The sequence below is a fragment of the Puntigrus tetrazona genome, chromosome 1 (assembly GCF_018831695.1).
Source record: "Puntigrus tetrazona isolate hp1 chromosome 1, ASM1883169v1, whole genome shotgun sequence".
NCBI classification, from domain to species: Eukaryota; Metazoa; Chordata; class Actinopteri; order Cypriniformes; family Cyprinidae; genus Puntigrus; species Puntigrus tetrazona.
Window position 1 is genome coordinate 20,677,076 of NC_056699.1, and position 18,921 is coordinate 20,695,996.

Below are 18,921 nucleotides of genomic sequence, written 5' to 3' on the forward strand. Positions count from 1 at the left end.
TCTACAAATTGTGACTCCATTATCAATGCTTCCATGTTTCCAACATTTGTGACAAAAAGCCACAGCAACAGAAAAAAGGGCCAATAAATAAATAAATAATCAATTACCTCAATATACTCTTTTAACATGTACATGGCTAACCAAAATCTCTCTTTGGTGGTAGCTGACCCTTGCACCTCAAGCTCTTCTAAGATTTTGATCAGTGTTTAATGCTAGTTTTCTATTACCCAAAACATTACATGTCATGCTGCTGAGTTGCACCACTGAGTCTAAATTTCCTTTTTCCTCAGTGCTTCACAAATATGAGTATAAAAACAGTTCTACTGTCTTTTCAATATAAAGAGCACCATTGTCTTGTCTGCTGAAATTTATGTTAATTATGAATGACCTAGCCAGATTCTAACACACCGGTTGAGTAGAATCGAATGTGAACTAACTTCAATGTATTTTCCTTGAGTGGAATGATTATTAGTATTATTAGTATTACTGCAGTGATGTTGCAATATTATTATAATCACAGTTGTTATCATTATTTTTAAATCGCATTTCGAAATCATATATTTTATATACCTTGAGTAGACATTGTATTGATCGTATTTCACTGTACTTTACATGACCTTTATTTTGACAGAAATGGGAAACCTGCGCGACGCGGATGTCGGTCCGTCACGTGCGTTTTTTTTCTGGAGCGCAGAAGTTGCCAGTGAGTTAAGAAGTCGTGTGTAAGTTATTCCGCTGTTTGTCATTTTTCAAAACAGTCTTTGACGTTTTCCCACTGACTAGCTGTGAAGTACGACGCTTAAAGTTGAACGGCGTCAATTTATTTTTATGTTTGCAGGCATTCATAAGACTTACTGCTGCGCTGAATTACCTTTACACTCGTCACGTGACACTATCCCGCCCGCATAATGAAACGTAACTAAATCAATGTCGTGTAATGCATGATATATCGATATGCCCCGGGATTAATCGTACACTCTTGAATGTTAATCGCCTGCATTTACCCGTCAAAACATTCTCGGGTTATTTGTTTGCTGCAAACGAAAGCTCGCTAACGTTACGTGCAGGTTTTGTTAAACTGCGATATGAGCATGACCTTTATAACGTTCAAAGGTTAAATGCATTATCATTTATAGCATTTAGTCTAATTAATCAGCCGTGCGTTTTTATGCTCTTTTCTGCAGGTTTAGGTACTTATTGCAAACAGTATGGGCCGGTTGGATGGGAAAGTGATTGTCCTTTCTGCAGCAGCACAAGGCATTGGAAGAGCTTCTGCTATAGTAACCGTTCATCTTGCATCCATTTCAAAGATTTCAAGTCATTCTTACAACTTTATAAGTTTTCTGCATTTTGCTGCGGCTTTATTGACAGCCCCGCAAGCCGCTTTGATGAGTATAATAAATGGATTTACTCTGAGGGTTTACAGTTGCTATGTGTTTTCCTTTTGAATTAAAGCTTGTCATGCAGCGGCTGTCAACATGACATTTGGAGGCTGTCAAGTGTAGATGCAGAATGCTCGGGCATAGTAACAATAAGAAGAATGCTGAAACCAGCTTGGGGGTAGAATATCTCTAGCATCTGTGACCTATTTTTTACATGTATTTTAATATGAAAATGCTATAATTAATCATTAAGGGGGCAATCAAAGAGTGCCTAAGATCATTTAGGCAAATTCTCTATGAGTCAACAGCACGTTATCAGCGGAGTGCTGGGGGTGCTTAAGATGCACACCTGCTAGGTGAATACATTTCCATATCAAGTGAATATTCAAATGAGCATTAAATGAGACAAACCGCAGATCGAGGAAATACTGCAGCCCTGATCCAGTTGGCAGATCACGTGGAGGGAACACATGCTATTTCATGATTGTCTTATTGTCGAATGAAATATCATCAGTTGAATGTTATTGAAAGTCTAGATGTGGCAAGAGTTTATGTCAGCCCAGCCTGCTGTGTGCGCTAACCTTGCTCGCTATGAGCTATAAAATATCTCATCATCAGGAGATACGGATTGTATTAAACTGATTTGATGAAAATACTGCATTGCACGCATTGCATTTCCACATCATGAACTAGATTGAAATGTTGAGATAGATCATGTTAATTGTGCATATTATTGTTTACTGACTAATGTCTTCTTAATTGTAACAGGCTTTTGCCAAAGAAGGTGCCCAAGTCACAGCTACAGATATCAATGGAGAGAAACTCAAAGAGCTGGATGGCATTCCAGGTAATTCATTGACTGGTTGTGTATTGCCACCTAGTGGGATATACATGAAACAAAAACGTATCTAAACATAAACAAGATCCTTATTGTGTTTATTTCCTATTCTATTTTTTTGCATGATATCAAATTGATTAGAATTTTTGTACAGATTTTTGATAATTTGTTAATTATGCAGATTGGCTCAATTTTGAATGATTTAATAATTATACGCAATTTACCAGTGTAGCATGATTTACAATATTTGTTGTAAAATCTTACTTCAAAGCAAACCAAGATACTTTTCTAATGACATTAAATTATGGAATTTAAATTTAGCCGAATTTTACACATCGTTATGCGGAAACTAGCTTGTATAGCTATTAGTTCTCATTAGTCACATGATCCTTCAGAGGTCGTTCTAATATACGGATTTGGTTTTCTTTTAAATATTTTATATTACTATCAACATTGAAAACAGTTGTGCTGCTTAATATTTTTTGCGTAGAAATTTCGTGTCAGGATTATTTTATGAATAGAAAGGTGAAAAAAATATATTTGAAATGTCACATTATACATTACATCAGTCTTACATTATAAATGTCTTTACTGTCACTTGATTTATGTCAGACTTTTCAAAAAAAAAAATTATGTTAATGTTTATGTTTTTAATATAATCCAGTTGTTTTTATCCGAACTGCCTAAACAAACTCAAATACTAACAGTAGTGATGGACTAGATCTGGTGTATATGAGTGATTTTTAATTTCCTCAAGCATTATCTTTGATCTCTGAGCATGTCTAGTAAGATCCCCCCACCCCCCACCCCATAATACCACTATAATCCCATTACGTTGGAAACAAATTGCTTTAGTTTAAGGGTGCTTCTCCTCACAGGCTTCTGTATGCTCTCCTGATTCTTTTTCTGATGTTCTTGATTTATTTTTATTTTTTTAGGGATCAAAACCAAAGTTGTTGATGTTACCAAGAAAGACCAGGTAGAGGCCTTGGCAAAAGACTTTGACTATGTGGATGTGCTTTTCAATGTTGCTGGGTTTGTATTTCTCATCAAAAGCAGTGAATATATATATATATATATATCTTTAGTTTCTATTTGCAGTCTATCCTTGCTAGAATATACCACCTTCTAGAGATGATGCAATAGTGTGACTATATAAATTTTTTATGGGTTCCTCTGATGCGCATATGAGTGCTACACGTTCTTCTTTCTTCTTTCATAGATTTGTCCATCATGGCTCAATACTGGAGTGTGAGGAATCGGATTGGGACTTCACTATGAATGTGAACGTCCGTAGCATGTACCTGATGATCAAGGCCTTCCTGCCTAAGGTCATCTTGTCCTTCTCCTCTCTCGGATTATCCTACTACACCTCATGCTACCTCTTTTTGGCCCCCATTATCCCCGGAAAAGACCTTCGTATTTGAAGATTATGTTTTCTTCCCTGTCTTGTTGGTTCTTTGGGTTAAGAGTACAAAACAGATCTGCACTATGCAGTTTAATACTTAATCCCTGTGAGGTCTCCAACGTGCACAAACAGCAGCCTCAACATTTTTTGTTTGTTTAAGAAAATTAAATGTTTGTCAAATTAGTGCAACTTTTATACATCACTACGCTAATACTAGCTGTTATACTAACGTTCAAAAGATTGGGTTGCTAAGTTTATTACAGTTTAATATGACTATTGAATGCATTAATATGCATGCATTTTAAAATGTTACGTACCGTGGTGGCAAAGCTGAATCTTTAATATGTTGATTTGTTGCTTAAGGAACATTTCAATTACTGTTAATGATGCTGAAAACGATTTTTTATATATATATATATATATATATATATATATATATATATATATATATATATAATTTTTATTTTTTTATTTTTTTATTTTTTATTTATTTTTTTGTAACAAATGTCTTTACAGTCACTGATGTCAATCCAATGCACTCTTGCTGAAAAAATGTAATCGATTTTGCTGTATCTACCCTAATATAGATGCTGCCTCGTAAATCTGGTAACATCATCAATATGGCATCTGTGGCATCTAGTATCAAAGGTAGTAATTATATTCTGTTGCAACCTATTTGCATTTTGATGCTTAATTATAAATGGGCTGCTGTAATACATCATGTTATATATCAAGATTTGGCCCTTTGCACTTAATTACATGTCATGATTGACATTGTTCCATGTAGCTCTTGGCATATTATCCTAGCCCCATTATCTCCAGTTTGGCTGGTGCTGAAATTGGATAAATGCCAGGTCAAGTGAAGTTTGCCCTCTCCTAATTGCTCATCCTTAATTGCATGTCCAGGAGTTGTGAACAGATGTGTCTACAGCACGTCTAAAGCTGCCATCATTGGACTGACCAAATCAGTGGCAGCTGATTTCCTGGAACAGGGGATCCGCTGCAATTGTATCTGTCCCGGTATGCCACTTTACTTCACGGTTTCCTATGTTAAAGTCCTTGTAACATGCAAAAACGTTGCTGTACTTAGTGACATTATGAGTCATTTTGCTTCTTTTGACCTTTACAGGAACTGTAGATACGCCTTCATTACGACAGAGAATCCAGGACAGACCTGACCCAGAGCAGGTACCGTTTCCTTTACCAAGACGTTGTACTGTTCAGCCAAGAAACACAGTAATCTGAAGCTGTTCGCGGAATTTTTCATTGTCATTTTCCAAATGCAAAAGTCTTCCAAAGCTTTTAGGGACGATAACTAACAGCCGACTGAAGCACAGCCAGGATGATTCACGCGTGAATCATGCCAGCAACTCTTTTATCAACTAAGTTTTGGTCATGATATACTTGGGCAATTATAGAGACAAGCTCTGGCTCCTCACAATGAAAGTTAATGAGGCTTAAAGTTTATATTTTATACACAGCATTATAGTCATACAGCAGAAGCACGTCCGAAAAGAGAAAGTTAATATAAATATACACTACTGGTTTTATTTTACTTTTCAGTGTCACATGATCGCACGGTATTATATATGTTGAAATTGTATTTCGCTGCTTAATATCTCCAAACACCGTAATGCACCAGTATTGAAAGGTTTTCAATAAGGAATATTAAAAAACTGAATACTTCGATTTAGTAAAGATGCAATAAATGGATGAAATATGATAGCAAAGAAAGACATATGTTACACAGTGTGACAACTGTTAATGTATCAGAATTATTATAGATGTAAAAAAGATACCGCACTGTAAAAATTGTAAACCATTTTTCACTATGAATCTAAATTCGGTGATCTAGCTGTCAGCAGAATAACTGCTTTTTGAAACCTTTTGAGAATGCATGTGTATGGACATTTATGATGCTTCTATGAAGCTTTTGTGAAAATAATGTTCCTGACACAAGCAATTTTTTTGCCATTAGCACCTTATTGAAGGTTCATAGCACAACAGATTTTAGCAGCGGAGTACAAAAATCTTTTTTTGTACAGAGACTTTTTCCAACAGCAGTTACCAATCATATAAAAATACAGTCCAAATATCATTCTCGCTGGCATAGAATCTCTGTGTTTCATTTCTCAGGCTTTCAAAGATTTTATGGCCAGACAGAAGACTGGTAGATTGTGCACTGCAGAGGAAGTGGCACATCTGTGTGTGTACTTGGCATCAGATGAGGTGAGTCTTTGACCAATTATTTATTCATTTATTTACAATTACTTTTTTGTAATATCATTTAAGGCATACCATGTGGTAACAGAGTGGTGTTGCCTTTTTAACAGTTCGCTTGAATTAAAAATATGACTGGATTTTTTTAAGTAATCAAAGGATTTTTATTCCTACAGTCTGCCTATGTAACTGGAACAGAAGCCATCATTGATGGAGGATGGAGACTCTGAGGATGTTTTGTTACATTTACTAAACAACCTTTAACATGCATGCAGTTTGACGAAGAGTCGCTGATTCTCTTTATTTTTAAAAATAATGCTGCTATGGTGCAGTTGATTGTATTGAATATGAACTTGATCGTTCTTGGTCACTAATGTAAAAAAATGCGGATGCCAAGCTCACTTACTGCCAATTCCTGTCTATTAGACAATTTTCTAATTCTTAAATAAAGCTTGAGAATAGTTTTTTGAATGTTTTAAACCGAAACCTGGCATTAAAACAATCAGTTATTTAAAAATAAAAAAATAAGAATAAGCTTTGAAGCTCTTTGTGTTAATTGTATTAATTTTCTGGCATTAGCTTGACTATATATGACGTTTATATGTGGTAAAAATGAACCACATAAAGCGTAAAACATTGTGGAATCGTAAGTATATGGCATCAAAGTACCGCGAGAGCGTTTGACTGCTGATGGTTCCATATGCTCGTATATACGTTCTCGCGGTACTTTGATGTCACACAACGCTCGGTGGCTGCAGCGCCGCTTCAAGTCGAACACACTTATGATAAACGCTGAACTCTCTTGCCGACGTCTAGTGATTGGTCAGTTATTGTTAGCTCTAGCCAATCAACTCCAAAGAAGGTGGGACTTATAGCATTGCTTGGATCGGATTGGACCATTGTATTGTTAGGGTTGGACTTACGGTTAAGCCACCTTCCAGCTGTCACTCACATTTCCGGATGCCTTTACCGGGTAAAAGATTAATCTTTAAAAATCTATCCGCGCGTTCCGAGATCAAGCGCGTATATTTTTAGTGTTATTTGTTTTTATACGTGTAGACATTAGCACATGTTGGTCAATACCTTACAGATGGTCAAAGTTACAGATACTTCCGCATGAGATTTGATTTGATTGCCATGGTTGTTTTTATTTTTTCATGTCATGTAATTGACCATAATGACCATAATTACCATAACAAATATTAAGCGTCACAGAGAAAGAACGACGTCTTTATCGCGCGAAACAACAGGATTGCAACAGTCATGAAACGAGAAAGGAGATTAATTTTAGACTACAGAAGACAGTTGAAGATGCTGTAAATAGGAATACCTGGTCTCGGGACACTGGTGTCAAACATATTATTCAGTGAGTGGTTTACTACGGTCTTACAAACAGAGACCATATGCCATGCCCTCTTCAGCCCGATAAAGCACCATATGGCCCAGGCGTCGCGTTCAGTCCTGTCACAATCCGATTAACCTGGTGAATAAACCAGTCGGTTTCTTTTCTAGTACTCATGCTATTTCTTCTTCGAAGCTCATTGAGAACAGCTAAGTCTTCGTCGATGGGCAGACGCTGTAACGACCACTTATATTTACACAGATGAGTGTTGATAAACAGGAGCCGGTCATGAACACGTGCAATGGCTAGAAGACTCGAGCGAGGATAGAGCAGAAGTACAGTGTCATGGAGGATGCCCAGTCCAGACCCCATTCAGCCCACTCCACATACTCACAGAGGACCGAGGATGCAGCCTCCGCTTTGGGAAATCATGCAGAAGTAGGTTATTAGTCAGAATCCTTGGACTTCATGCTGTTTCTGCCTTTATTGCTTCAGTAGTAGTTCTAAAAAACGGGGGTCTTGCCTTTACTGATGTTATTGTCTGCAGCAAAATTATTTCAAGCGTTAATGGACTATATAAAATAATTAACTCTTCATAATAACCTTAATTTATTCAAGTAACAAACATTGTGATGCTATATAGAGCGATAGTTCACGTACTTTCAAATAAGTGCATAAGAAAATACACAGAGAGTAGTATCTCACTACTCTCTGTGTATTTTCTTATGCACTTATTTGAACTATCGCTCTAGTGTCATTTTTTTGCTTCTATCTTGAAGATTTCATTTAACGTAATTCAAATATTTATTTCTTTTCGACTTCCCGGGCTTTCTGCTGTGCAATCAATCATGACACTATATAGAGTGCTTCTAGTCAATCAAAGTCATCCTTAAACTGCAGAGGTAGAACAGAAGCTGTATCTGATATGGCATTTATGCTTATTTACACAGTCTGTTTAATGTTGCTTATATTTACACAAGCATTGTAAATAGCATATATATATATATATATATATATATATATATATATATATATATATATATATATATATATATATATATTATTTAACATGCTATTTACAATGCTTGTTTAAAAACATATACATCTGCAAACTTTAAAAAGCCTGCAGTGTAATAATAAAACCATTGTTGATTTTTGGATCTTTGTTTTATAATAATTATAGTGAACGTCAATACAGAAAATAGAATTGTGAAATAATTGTTTTCTGTTTTAATGTTAAATTAAGTAATTTATTCATATGAGGAATAGGCTAAATTACAAGAATAAGCTGAAAATAAAATTTACCAGTCTTTATTTTCATATGATTCTTTGGAAATTATTCTGTTTAAATAGTAAAAATATCACAATTTCTACTGTATTTTTGATCAAATAAATGTAGCCTTGGAATGTATGAGAGACTTTAAAAACATTTTGTTTTTTTCTTTCTTTATCTACAGACTTAAACTGTTAATCGCGATTAAATGCATTAAAAACTATATGTGTGTGTACTATGTATATTTATTTTATATATACATACACACACATATATACATATGTATGTATGTGTATATATATATATATATATATATATATATATATATATATATATATATATATATATATATACACACACACACATACATACATATATACATACATATATACATAACACACAACCCACACACACATAGTATGTAGAAATAAACTTTTATTTTAAATGCAGTTAATTTTGCAGCCCTATCTCAGACATCATAGAGTACTATGCACTATAAGTTGCACTATATGTTTATATTCTGCTACTAAGATTACTCCTTTTCTCTTCAACAGCATCACCTTACCGTCAGTCAGACAGTGCTGGTGGTTCCGAAGCGCTCAGAGAGCCCCAATCCGAGTATGACAGAAGAGACTACTTATGTCCCTCGACCGGTGTCTTCAGTTGACGCTTGCACTAACACAGACCCTCCCTACGAATGCTGCCCATGGCTGCGCAGACTGTGCCCGTGTCCACCCAGAGGCCTGCTGGCCACCATTATCACCAAAGGTAAGAAAAGGGTCAATAATCTTCATAAACATGATGATGGAGATTGCGCATACACTGTTTGTTTTTGTCCCCTTTGTAGTGTCCATGGCCGCAGTGCTCTTTGGGGTTGTATGGTCCATTACAGAGAAGGAATGTCTTCCTGGCGGAAACCTCTTTGGCATCGTGACCTTGTTTATTTGTTCTGTGGCTGGAGGAAAGCTGTTTGGACTCATACGCTTTCCGAACATGCCCCCTTTACCTCCACTACTTGGTATGAGCAATTTCTTTTTGTTGTTGATGATATAGTAATTACAACACACAGTTTGGTCAGCATGGCAAATTCATGTGACTAACTCAAACTTGAGCGAAATCTGTATGTGGAACCTTTCTGATTGCTATTACTCAAGAAATTTCAGTAACATGTCAAATGGGAAATGTGAGCTCGATGGTTGAGCTGATGGTAACTACTATAAGAACCTTAATTTTGAACGTCGACTTTATAGCAAGTGTTAATTAGATTGCAAATGTGTATTTGACTAATTTACAAAAATATGGGGTTTATTCAGCAATCACATTAAGTTTTTATCATAAGTGAAAGAGAAGACAGTTGTTAATGTTATAGATTTCTGTTTTGGATAAATGCAATTCTTTTGAACTTTAAAAAAATAGTTTTAAACATTGACAGTAAAAAAAAAAAAACAAAACAAAAAAAATTTGAGCACCTAATCATTATATTAGAATCACATGACTACATTGAATTTTAAAATGTATTAAATTTGAGAAGTTATTTTAAATTGTAACAATATTTTACTGCATTTTATTGAATCAAATAAATGCAGAGTTGATTCGAAACCATTTAAAACCATTTAAAAAGTCTTACCGCTCCCAAACTATTTAACAGTAGGGTATAATTCAATCTCCCCCACCGCTCAAAGATAAACCGTGTATGTTATTTCTTAATTTTTTTCTTTCTTTCTCAGAGTGGTCAGTTTCATTGTCAGTGTGAGAACTGTAATGATCGACTATGGGGTTTCTGTTTTTGTTATTGAGTGTTGTTTTCTCTGTGTGTGTCCGCAGGCATGCTGCTGGCAGGGTTTATCCTCAGAAACATCCCTGTGGTGACAGATGCAGTTTACATTGACGTTAGATGGTCTGCTTCTCTGAGGAACATTGCACTGGGTGTCATTCTGGTCAAGGCTGGGCTGGAATTAGATGAAAAGGTATGAAACCCCACCGGCCCCTGTAGAGTTAAACCAAAAACACTGCTGCTAACTCGAGAGCATGTGCCTATATGCTTTTCAGAACTGTCTTTCGGCCAAACTTTTATTAAAATATTTATTTATTTTTAAATATATCTTCCTAATATATTATTTCTATGTGTATTCCAGGCTCTGAGGAAGCTGAAAACCGTGTGTTTGCGTTTGTCCTTGTTCCCTCTGACCTTTGAAGCAGCCACTATGGCTGTGGTCTCCTATTTAATATTGGGTCTTCCGTGGATCTGGGGCTGTATTTTAGGGTAAAGCACTAATTCGCTAAAACAAGAAGCTCTCTGACGATGTCTGCCGCCACCAACCTAATTTCTGCAATGTTTTTGCCTTGTAGGTTTGTTCTCGGGGCTGTTTCTCCTGCTGTTGTGGTTCCGTCTATGCTGCTTCTGAATAAGCAGGGATACGGTGTAGAGCAGGGTATACCTACTCTTCTTATGGCAGCATGCAGCGTTGATGACATCTTCGCCATCACCTGTTTCACAACCTGCTTGGGTATAGCTTTTGCCACAGGTGAGCTTAAATATATTTAAAAAGGGAACAAATACACACAGTATATTTCTAAAAGAAAGCAATGTTCATTTAATATCAATAATTTAACCAGTCTGACAGAAGAATTAAATATTTTTTTCCATTGATGGAAGATGTTTAGAATAGACTACAGTCTATCTATCTATAGATAACCGTTTATTTTACATTTTCTATTTTATTATATATTATTATACGATATTTGTAATATATTAAACTTTCTATTTTTATTTCTAATAGATTTTTTATTTCTGTGGCAATTTTGTCACGTGATTCTTCTAATTTGCTATATAAATGTTTACAGTCGTCAACATTTGAAGTGGATCAAAAAGGTTCATTAAAGTTGTCCTAAGACAAGAATGGATATTGTTTCGGGTTGTAAGATCAGCATTTATTTCATATAGGAGATTTTTTTATAATGTTTACCTATGAATCATTACATTTGTTTTAAATGCATGCAATTGTAAAAATATAGTTTTTTTTTTTAAGATGTTTTTTAAAAGGTTCTTTCTCCTGGTTTTATGGACATCCTTGGTGTTAGCGGGCCAGTCTTACAGTAGTATTCTCTCTCTCGTCCTCTGCAGGCGCTGTGTGGGTAAATTTACTGAGGGGACCTCTAGAGGTATTAGGTGGGGCGGTCACTGGCGTGGCCTTAGGGTACTTTCTCCGTTACTTCCCCAGCAGGGACCAGGTACGAGAGATACAACTTTAGAATTAAGTATTACATGTTCATTTAAAAAAAAAAGTTGTGAGGGTAACAGTTCTCATGGTCGTTGTGTCTTTTTCTCATTACACAGGGAAACCTCGTGCTGAAGCGTTCCTTCCTGGTGTTGGGGCTGGCCGTGTTTGCTTTGTTTGGCAGTAATGTGGCTGGGGTTCCTGGTGCAGGAGGACTCTGTACGCTAGTGCTGACGTTTGTGGCCGCGGTAGGCTGGGGGAAAGCTAAGGTCTGCATCTCTTCTTCCAAACTATGGAGATTTGAAAGACTAGTCAACTAAATATGTATTTTTTTGCACATTTGATTTACTTCGTTTTTTTTTTTTTATCAAAGACTACATATTAAACTTACATTACATAAACTTACAACATATGATTTAAATAAAGTATATCTGGAGTGAAAAACTTATTTAAGAAGGAAGAGTTGTTTATATTAGGTGGCCCTAACTACTATGCACTTACATAAAAAAAGAAAATGTACTTATTGTGATCATATTGTATTTCTAAACACTTCTGCTTTTGAATTGGATATGGTTAAGGGACAGGTTTTTTTTTTTTTTTTTGGTTGGTTTAAGTGTGGGAAAAACGGTAAGGTATGGGTCAACAGTGTAGTTAGAAATTAATTACATATGTAATTACATACATGTATTTTTTTTAAAGTAGAAGTGCAAATTAAAAACATGTATGTACACAATAAGTGCATTGTATCAAATTATTAATTTAAATGTAAGTACATAATGTAAAATGGGACCATGTTGTTTTTCTCTGTGTCAGCACTAAAAGATCTATCCCCTCGTTTTCTCAGATCTAATGTCAGTGTGTGTTTCAGGCTCCAGTGGAAGTGGTGGTGGAGAGGTTTTGGCATGTTTTCCAGCCTCTTCTCTTTGGTCTCATCGGTGCTGAGGTTATCATTACTTCTTTGGAGGTCACGACTGTGTGTGAGTGTTACACTCTCAAGCTGTTACCCTGTCATTTCTACAAAACTGTAATCGGGATGTCAGCAGTATGTTGATCAGCTCTAATGTAATGTGTCTGTCCTCAGTTCTGGGTATAGCAGCCCTGTTCATCGCACTCACAGTACGCCTGATTGTCACTTTTGTTGTGGTACTGCGAGCCGGCTTTAACCTGAAAGAGAAAGTCTTCATCGCTCTAGCCTGGATGCCTAAAGCCACAGTACAGGTATACTCGCCGAGTAAAAGTCCTTTTAGGTGTTTTAGACAAGTGTGAGCTTAATGACAATAAATGAGACGCGTGACATCTGTGAACGCTGTGTGATTGGTTGCAGGCTGCCATTGGCTCTACAGCTCTGGACATGGCACGCACCAAAAATGACGTTGAACTTCAGAGGTACGGCATGGATGTACTCACCGTGGCTGTGCTGTCCATCCTCATCACTGCTCCTATTGGAGCGCTCCTCATCAGCCTGCTCGGCCCTCGACTCCTGCAGAAACCAAAGAACCCTGAGTGGGGTGAGATATTTGCACACACACACAACCATATAGAACGAGCAGCCCACCTAGGCAACACTTTTAGAAATCATTGGCAAGATTCTGAAGTCAGTTTTGAACAGCTGGCACAGATTTTCCTTGGATAAATGTTTTTGGTCAGGAAACATAATTTTGTTTCAAATCATGTTTTTTGTGATTTGAATGATTTTGGACAGTTAAAATAAATATTTAAATGAATTGGGTAAATTTTGTGAAATGAATGAAATTGTAAAAGATTTGTAGAGATACCAGAGATACTGAGATACAACTATTTGAAAATCTAGAATATGACTAAAAAACGAAAAAATCACAATATTGAAAAAAATCACCTTTAAAGTTGTTCAAATGAATTTCTTGAGCATATATATTATGCATATTACTAAGCAAAAATTAAGTTTTGATATTTACGGTAAAATTTTTTACAAATTATCTTAATTGAACATGATCTTTACTTAATATCTTAAAGAAAAATCTATAATTGTGTAGCTTGGTGGAATTAAGTAACTTATTGACTTCAGTATATGTTTGGAACATAATTAGAATATAATATTATTCAGTATATTTTATAATATTACATTTAATATGTAATATTTAAATATTATATTTAAAATAAAATATATTACAACACTGAATTAATGAATTAAGTTTTGCCATTGTAGGAAATAAATTACATTTTACTTAATACGTAAAAAAAAAAAAAAAAAAGGAAACATTGCATTTTAAATAGTGTTCGTAAAAAACGTTTTTTGGTGCATTTATAAGATATGACTATAGTATGTATTACAGCATTGGGTTATTGCTTAGCAACATGAACGTTAGCTGCTCTTTACGTGATAAGTGCTATTTATAAGGTGTGCGTAAAAGAGTGTCAAGTTGCAATGCAAAAATGTTTTATCAGTCACAAGCTCATGATGGTTAGGATGCTGCTTTATTTTCATTACATGGTAAACAGAATTTGGGTCAGATCTAAACTGCATAGCTGTGCAAATAACACTGAAGTGGGTTTCTGCAGTTGTCTTGCCATCAAAAATATATGGATGGCAACTAATCTATTTTAATAGACGTGCGACATGAGATGCACATGGAAATGTATCACCACGGCTCGGGGAATTTGCATGCTGACAGGTCACCCGTTTCACTCTGTTTGCTTTATTGTTCGTACGATGCTGGCTGTAGCACTTTACTGATTTGTTAAAAAAACATCAAATGCTCCAGCTTCCATATCTGAGACCAGCAGATTCAGTTTTCTTCAAATGCATAAACATGTGAAAACATGCAATTATATCTAGCCTACTGTACGTGTTTTTATTTACTCTGTGCACAAATAGTATAAACCTATATTAAGAGCAACTGCAGTTAAATGAATGTTTGTGTTAATTGTCATTTTCTGAATTGTAGCTGTCAGTCAAGGTGCTCTGTCGGCTTCAGGGACCCCGGTGACATATGAGAGCGCCCTGTGATGTTTCCGGAGTGCTTCTGGGAAGCGACAACCCAACGTCCAAGGCTGCTCATCATCCTTTTTGTCTTCAGAGTGGATTCTCAAACTCCTTATTACCGCGACCCACTGAAGTCAGACTGTAGAAGTGGCAGACACACTTTTCAGATGAAAGAACCCAACTGAAAAGACTCAAGTCACTCGCAATATTGCTTTTACAGGTGACAAGTTATTATTCTCCTCCAAAAGGTGGGGTTTTGACGAGATACAGAGAACATTGTTAGCTCTATCGGGTACAAAAACATGTTTGCGAATATTATTTTTTCTAACTGGTTTGTGTTTGTGTTTATAGTATTTGTTACGTTAGATATATGACAAAGGAGTCTGCAGCGACTGCGTGTATCAGTGTTACAGGAAGTGGTCAGTGCTGTCATGACTGCGTTCAGAATGGAATACTAGCTTACTATTTAATGAACACTGCATTATATACTGTACACAGCTTTCTGTATTTTTATATATTTATATTCACAGCCTGTCTATAATAATAAAGTATAATATAATATTAAATGGTACTCAAAGCTTTGTCGGTTTTATTATATGACTTTATAATGTAATATAAATAATATACACTAAGTATATCAAGAGTTACATTTTGGCAAACGTAGTTGTTTAACAAAGTCTTCTATCCATATTTTATACTGCAGTTTGTGTGTGTGTGTGTGTGTGTGTATGTGTGTATGTATACACACACACCGTATATACTGTAGTAAGAATAGTATGCTAATAGCTATTCTGAACACAGTCATGGATCTTATTCTAAGATCATTTTTTTTGCTGCTGTAAAAATTCTGTGGTCACTTGAGAGCTCAGTTATGTTTGGTGTTTACAGTGGAAGTAATTTTAGAATGTAAAGAAGGATTTTTTTTATCTGTATTAATAGAATGACATGGTATATTTGCCTCAGCATTGCACAGCTCGTTTTTCTCTCCGTCAACCATATTTATACGACTATTTTTTCGCTATTATTGTTTTGATAAAATTTGTATTTTAATCATGTCACGTGAAAAGACATTGTGGATATTATTTATTCGGTGAACGCTGTTAGTGGGTTAGGTTTACAGAGTTTAGTATCGTGGTTTTGTTACGGTTATGTTAATGCTACATGCAGTCACTGTTAATTTAAGCAATTAAATTCTTTTAGCTAGTCGTCTTTATACTTTTATTTCTGTGGTGTGTGTGTGTGTGTGGTTTATATGTAGATGTATTGCTGCAGAAAAATGAATGACGTTTGCCTTTTCAGTAAAAAGCCCTTCCCCGGTTCATATTTGAAAGCGTATCTTGTTATATCATCTAAGGCAAATCAGATGTAAACAAGCAGCACTGTTACTTTCTTTTTGAGTTTTTAAGCATCGGTGTGGTAGAGTTACACCATTGTGTGTTTGAGGAAAAGTACACAAAAGAAACAAAAACTGTTGGCATAGCGTCGCGTACAGTATCTGTCATCCAGACTTATTAACAGAACAGATAAGCAAAACAAAACCGGCGCGTAGAGTGATGTAAAAGAAGTTTGGTTGTCTTTTATTTCGCAAAAGTCAGTAGGCACATTCCAGTTAACACACAAATGTATTTTTTATGAACAGGAGACTTTCATCTGAAATGAAACATGGCACAAAGAGAACCGAGGGATTGTCAAACTTTTGAATAGGAACGAACGCATACGTATTACGAATTGTATTTGTTGCAGCATCTTTGTTCAGGTGCGTGTTTAAAGGGGCCATTTCTTATGATAAACATGGTAATATTTGAATAATGCATAACAGTAAGCGTTTGTTACGATCTAATGCAATGTGAAACGTCTTTCCACGCAAACACAAGTCAGCTTCAGCATCCCGCGCTTGAAAACGTTCAAATAATTTAGCAAACATCGTAGAACTCTTGCCGTTTTAAGGAATAATTCTGCAGCAAATTACAAATAAAAAAAAACTACAAAAACAAATCCCGTACTTCACATCGAGAAGCTAAAAGTATTTGATTTTTTTTTTATATCGTCTCAGAAAACGTCGAACACAATTTTGTCACATTGACAACACAACGGTAACAGTAAAAGGCAACTTAACGTTAAAACTAAAGCTAGATACAGATTAAGAACAGAAAGGACAATTTCGTGGCCGAGAAGACTGATTGGTGATGGTACATGCCATTTTTCCAAGGCCAAGTTATATTGCACACAAAAATCTACTACATTTGCCAAGTATAAAAAGTAAACACACAAGAGCAATGTAACAAAAAAAGATGCATACTTAATCTCTTAGATTAACCACAATATCTTGAGCATTAAAGTCAGAATTTACAGCTCTATGCCACAACAAGAAGTTGGAAATGGTTTTGGGTGAGTACTACAAACTAAATTACAGTAGTTTTTCAGTGGAGAAAACTGTATTGAATATGGGCCAAAGCAGAAGGGCTACAGCGTCTTCTTCTTAAGAATAAGTGGACCGACGTTGTCTCCTGTCAGCTCGTTATGTTTTATGTGCGATTTATCGCAAACAGGAAACTGCAAGATAAGAAAGAACAAATTAAATGCTGAGAAGTGTCAGTGGTTTTAAGGCACCCTGAGGCTTTTGACAAAAATGACACTCAAAAAGAGGAAGTGTAAAAATCATATACATGTAGTTTTTTTCCCCACGCATAAGTACTTTAATAGTTTCACTGCAGTTTTTTGTTAGTTTTACAATACTTACTCCCTCTTTAATCCAATTAAAATGTTAGTCAACGTTTTTTTTGTTTGTGCCAATAACTTTCAGCTTTTTTAGCTTTTCCATGCCCATTCCCCCCCTTTCTTTGCTTGGATCATTGTAAAATATATTATCGCCCTAATGCATTCATAAAGCCATCATAAACATAAACATAATGATTTTCTGTAAAGCCATTGCTCTGCATGTTGTGAAACGTTAGCTAATTTGAATTAACTTTGTTGCTATTATATTACAGTTCATATTACCAATTTGAATAAGATAAAAAAAAAAAAGAAACACACAGTTTGTTTTTTTTTTTTTACATGAAATATTCTATTTCTCTCAGGAGTTCAACCTCCTACCGTTTTAGATCGCCAGCAGCGGCAGTAGCAAACATTTGGAGTCCTCAGGTCCTCTATGTCGATCTCATTCACCACTCTAGGGTTTTCTTTTTGAATCTTTAGATTTATTAGACTGTCTCTTTGCTTTTTCTTCTTGGGCAGGAAGGGCCGGATTGTCAGATAACCCAACAGAGCCAAAATGCCCAATAACGGTAGGAGCCGGAGCCACTCTGAAACTGAGACACAATCTAGAGTTATAACTCAGCACAGGGTTCGCCATCTTCTCAATCATCACAGCGACAACTATCTACTTGAGTGAGAGCTCTATTCCTTACTGTGAAAAAAAAAAGTGTCGTAAGTGACAATTAAGTAATCTTCAATTATACATTATATTTATACACATGCGCATTAGTGAAATGTGTCCTGTCATGAACTGGTGCTTATTTTAGTTGTTTGTAAAGGCTGCTTTAACATATTTAACGTTGGAATTTATTGTGCCGCCTTTTACAGTGCTATAATAAAGCAAAGCATGCTGTCAGATATGCTCTGCATATTTTGTCCTTCACATTTCTAAAACAGGAGCTCGATGTTGTGGAGATTTTGTACAAGAAAGTACAGTCACTTGTGCAAGAGAACAATACATGCTGAGTATCTCCTCAAGAATTTGCATAGAAGGTTATTTTAGCGTTTAACCGACAGAAAACAGAGGCACTTACATCACTCTTTCTATGCAAGCATGCGCGCTTAACTTAACTTTCTTCCTACGCTTGTGACATTTCGCGCGATAAAACGCAAACCTGTGAGTCTCGCAAATCCGCCGATTGTTTCTGGAAGGGGCAGTTTCTTGAGGTAGGCTGGAAGTTGTATTTTGATAATCCTGGAGATACTTTCTAACACCATCTTGAATGACTTTGTGCGCTTCTAATTGGGAGACAGCAGGATATTTCCTGGGCATTGTACGTCATTGCGTAGTGCACTTGCGTAGTCGTTTCCGTTTGCTCGTTGAAGGCGCTACTCGAGGCTGGGAAAATAGACGTAGACGTAACCATGAATAAACGTAAGTGCACGACGCGCAGTAAAAGCGACAACCAATCAGCATCTGCAGAGTTGGTTGCGCCCGATTGGGTGCTTTCACCGCGCCACTTGCTTTTGGTTTTATTGGCTCTTTACTTTACTTTCTGTTGTACATAAAAAAGTCTGGTC

General features: G+C 35.9%; 3 protein-coding genes across 5 annotated transcripts; 2 read left to right on the plus strand and 1 right to left on the minus strand.

Moving 5' to 3' along the window:
* Positions 1-630: 630 nt before the first annotated feature.
* Positions 631-6,390, plus strand: bdh2 (3-hydroxybutyrate dehydrogenase, type 2). Its single transcript, XM_043242521.1, has 10 exons — positions 631-722; positions 1,185-1,280; positions 2,151-2,229; positions 3,159-3,255; positions 3,443-3,551; positions 4,216-4,276; positions 4,535-4,648; positions 4,758-4,816; positions 5,765-5,857; positions 6,025-6,390. Exons 2-10 carry the CDS (start codon positions 1,209-1,211, stop codon positions 6,076-6,078), a joined length of 738 nt encoding a protein of 245 aa, XP_043098456.1. The 5' UTR covers positions 631-722; positions 1,185-1,208; the 3' UTR covers positions 6,079-6,390.
* A 310-nt stretch (positions 6,391-6,700) lies between these two features.
* si:dkey-162b23.4 (sodium/hydrogen exchanger 9B2) lies at positions 6,701-15,220 on the plus strand. Of its 3 annotated transcripts, none has more exons than XM_043242496.1 (13): positions 6,701-6,821; positions 7,452-7,628; positions 9,018-9,231; positions 9,311-9,481; positions 10,288-10,430; positions 10,599-10,726; positions 10,813-10,988; positions 11,588-11,694; positions 11,801-11,950; positions 12,550-12,658; positions 12,763-12,899; positions 13,006-13,189; positions 14,606-15,220. In XM_043242496.1, exons 2-13 carry the CDS (start codon positions 7,536-7,538, stop codon positions 14,665-14,667), a joined length of 1,674 nt encoding a protein of 557 aa, XP_043098431.1. In that variant the 5' UTR covers positions 6,701-6,821; positions 7,452-7,535; the 3' UTR covers positions 14,668-15,220. The 3 variants fall into 3 exon arrangements, with proteins under 3 accessions (XP_043098431.1, XP_043098443.1, XP_043098437.1); XM_043242508.1 differs by lacking the exon at positions 6,701-6,821 and adding an exon at positions 6,828-7,331; XM_043242502.1 differs by lacking the exon at positions 6,701-6,821 and adding an exon at positions 6,828-7,214.
* Positions 15,221-16,189: 969 nt separating this feature from the next.
* cisd2 (CDGSH iron sulfur domain 2) lies at positions 16,190-18,692 on the minus strand. The gene is made up of 3 exons (XM_043242532.1): positions 18,516-18,692; positions 17,740-17,954; positions 16,190-17,196 (listed from the first exon to the last, which is right to left on the minus strand). The coding sequence occupies exons 1-3, from the start codon at positions 18,616-18,618 to the stop codon at positions 17,107-17,109; spliced, it is 408 nt and encodes a 135-aa protein (XP_043098467.1). The 5' UTR covers positions 18,619-18,692; the 3' UTR covers positions 16,190-17,106.
* Positions 18,693-18,921: the final 229 nt, after the last annotated feature.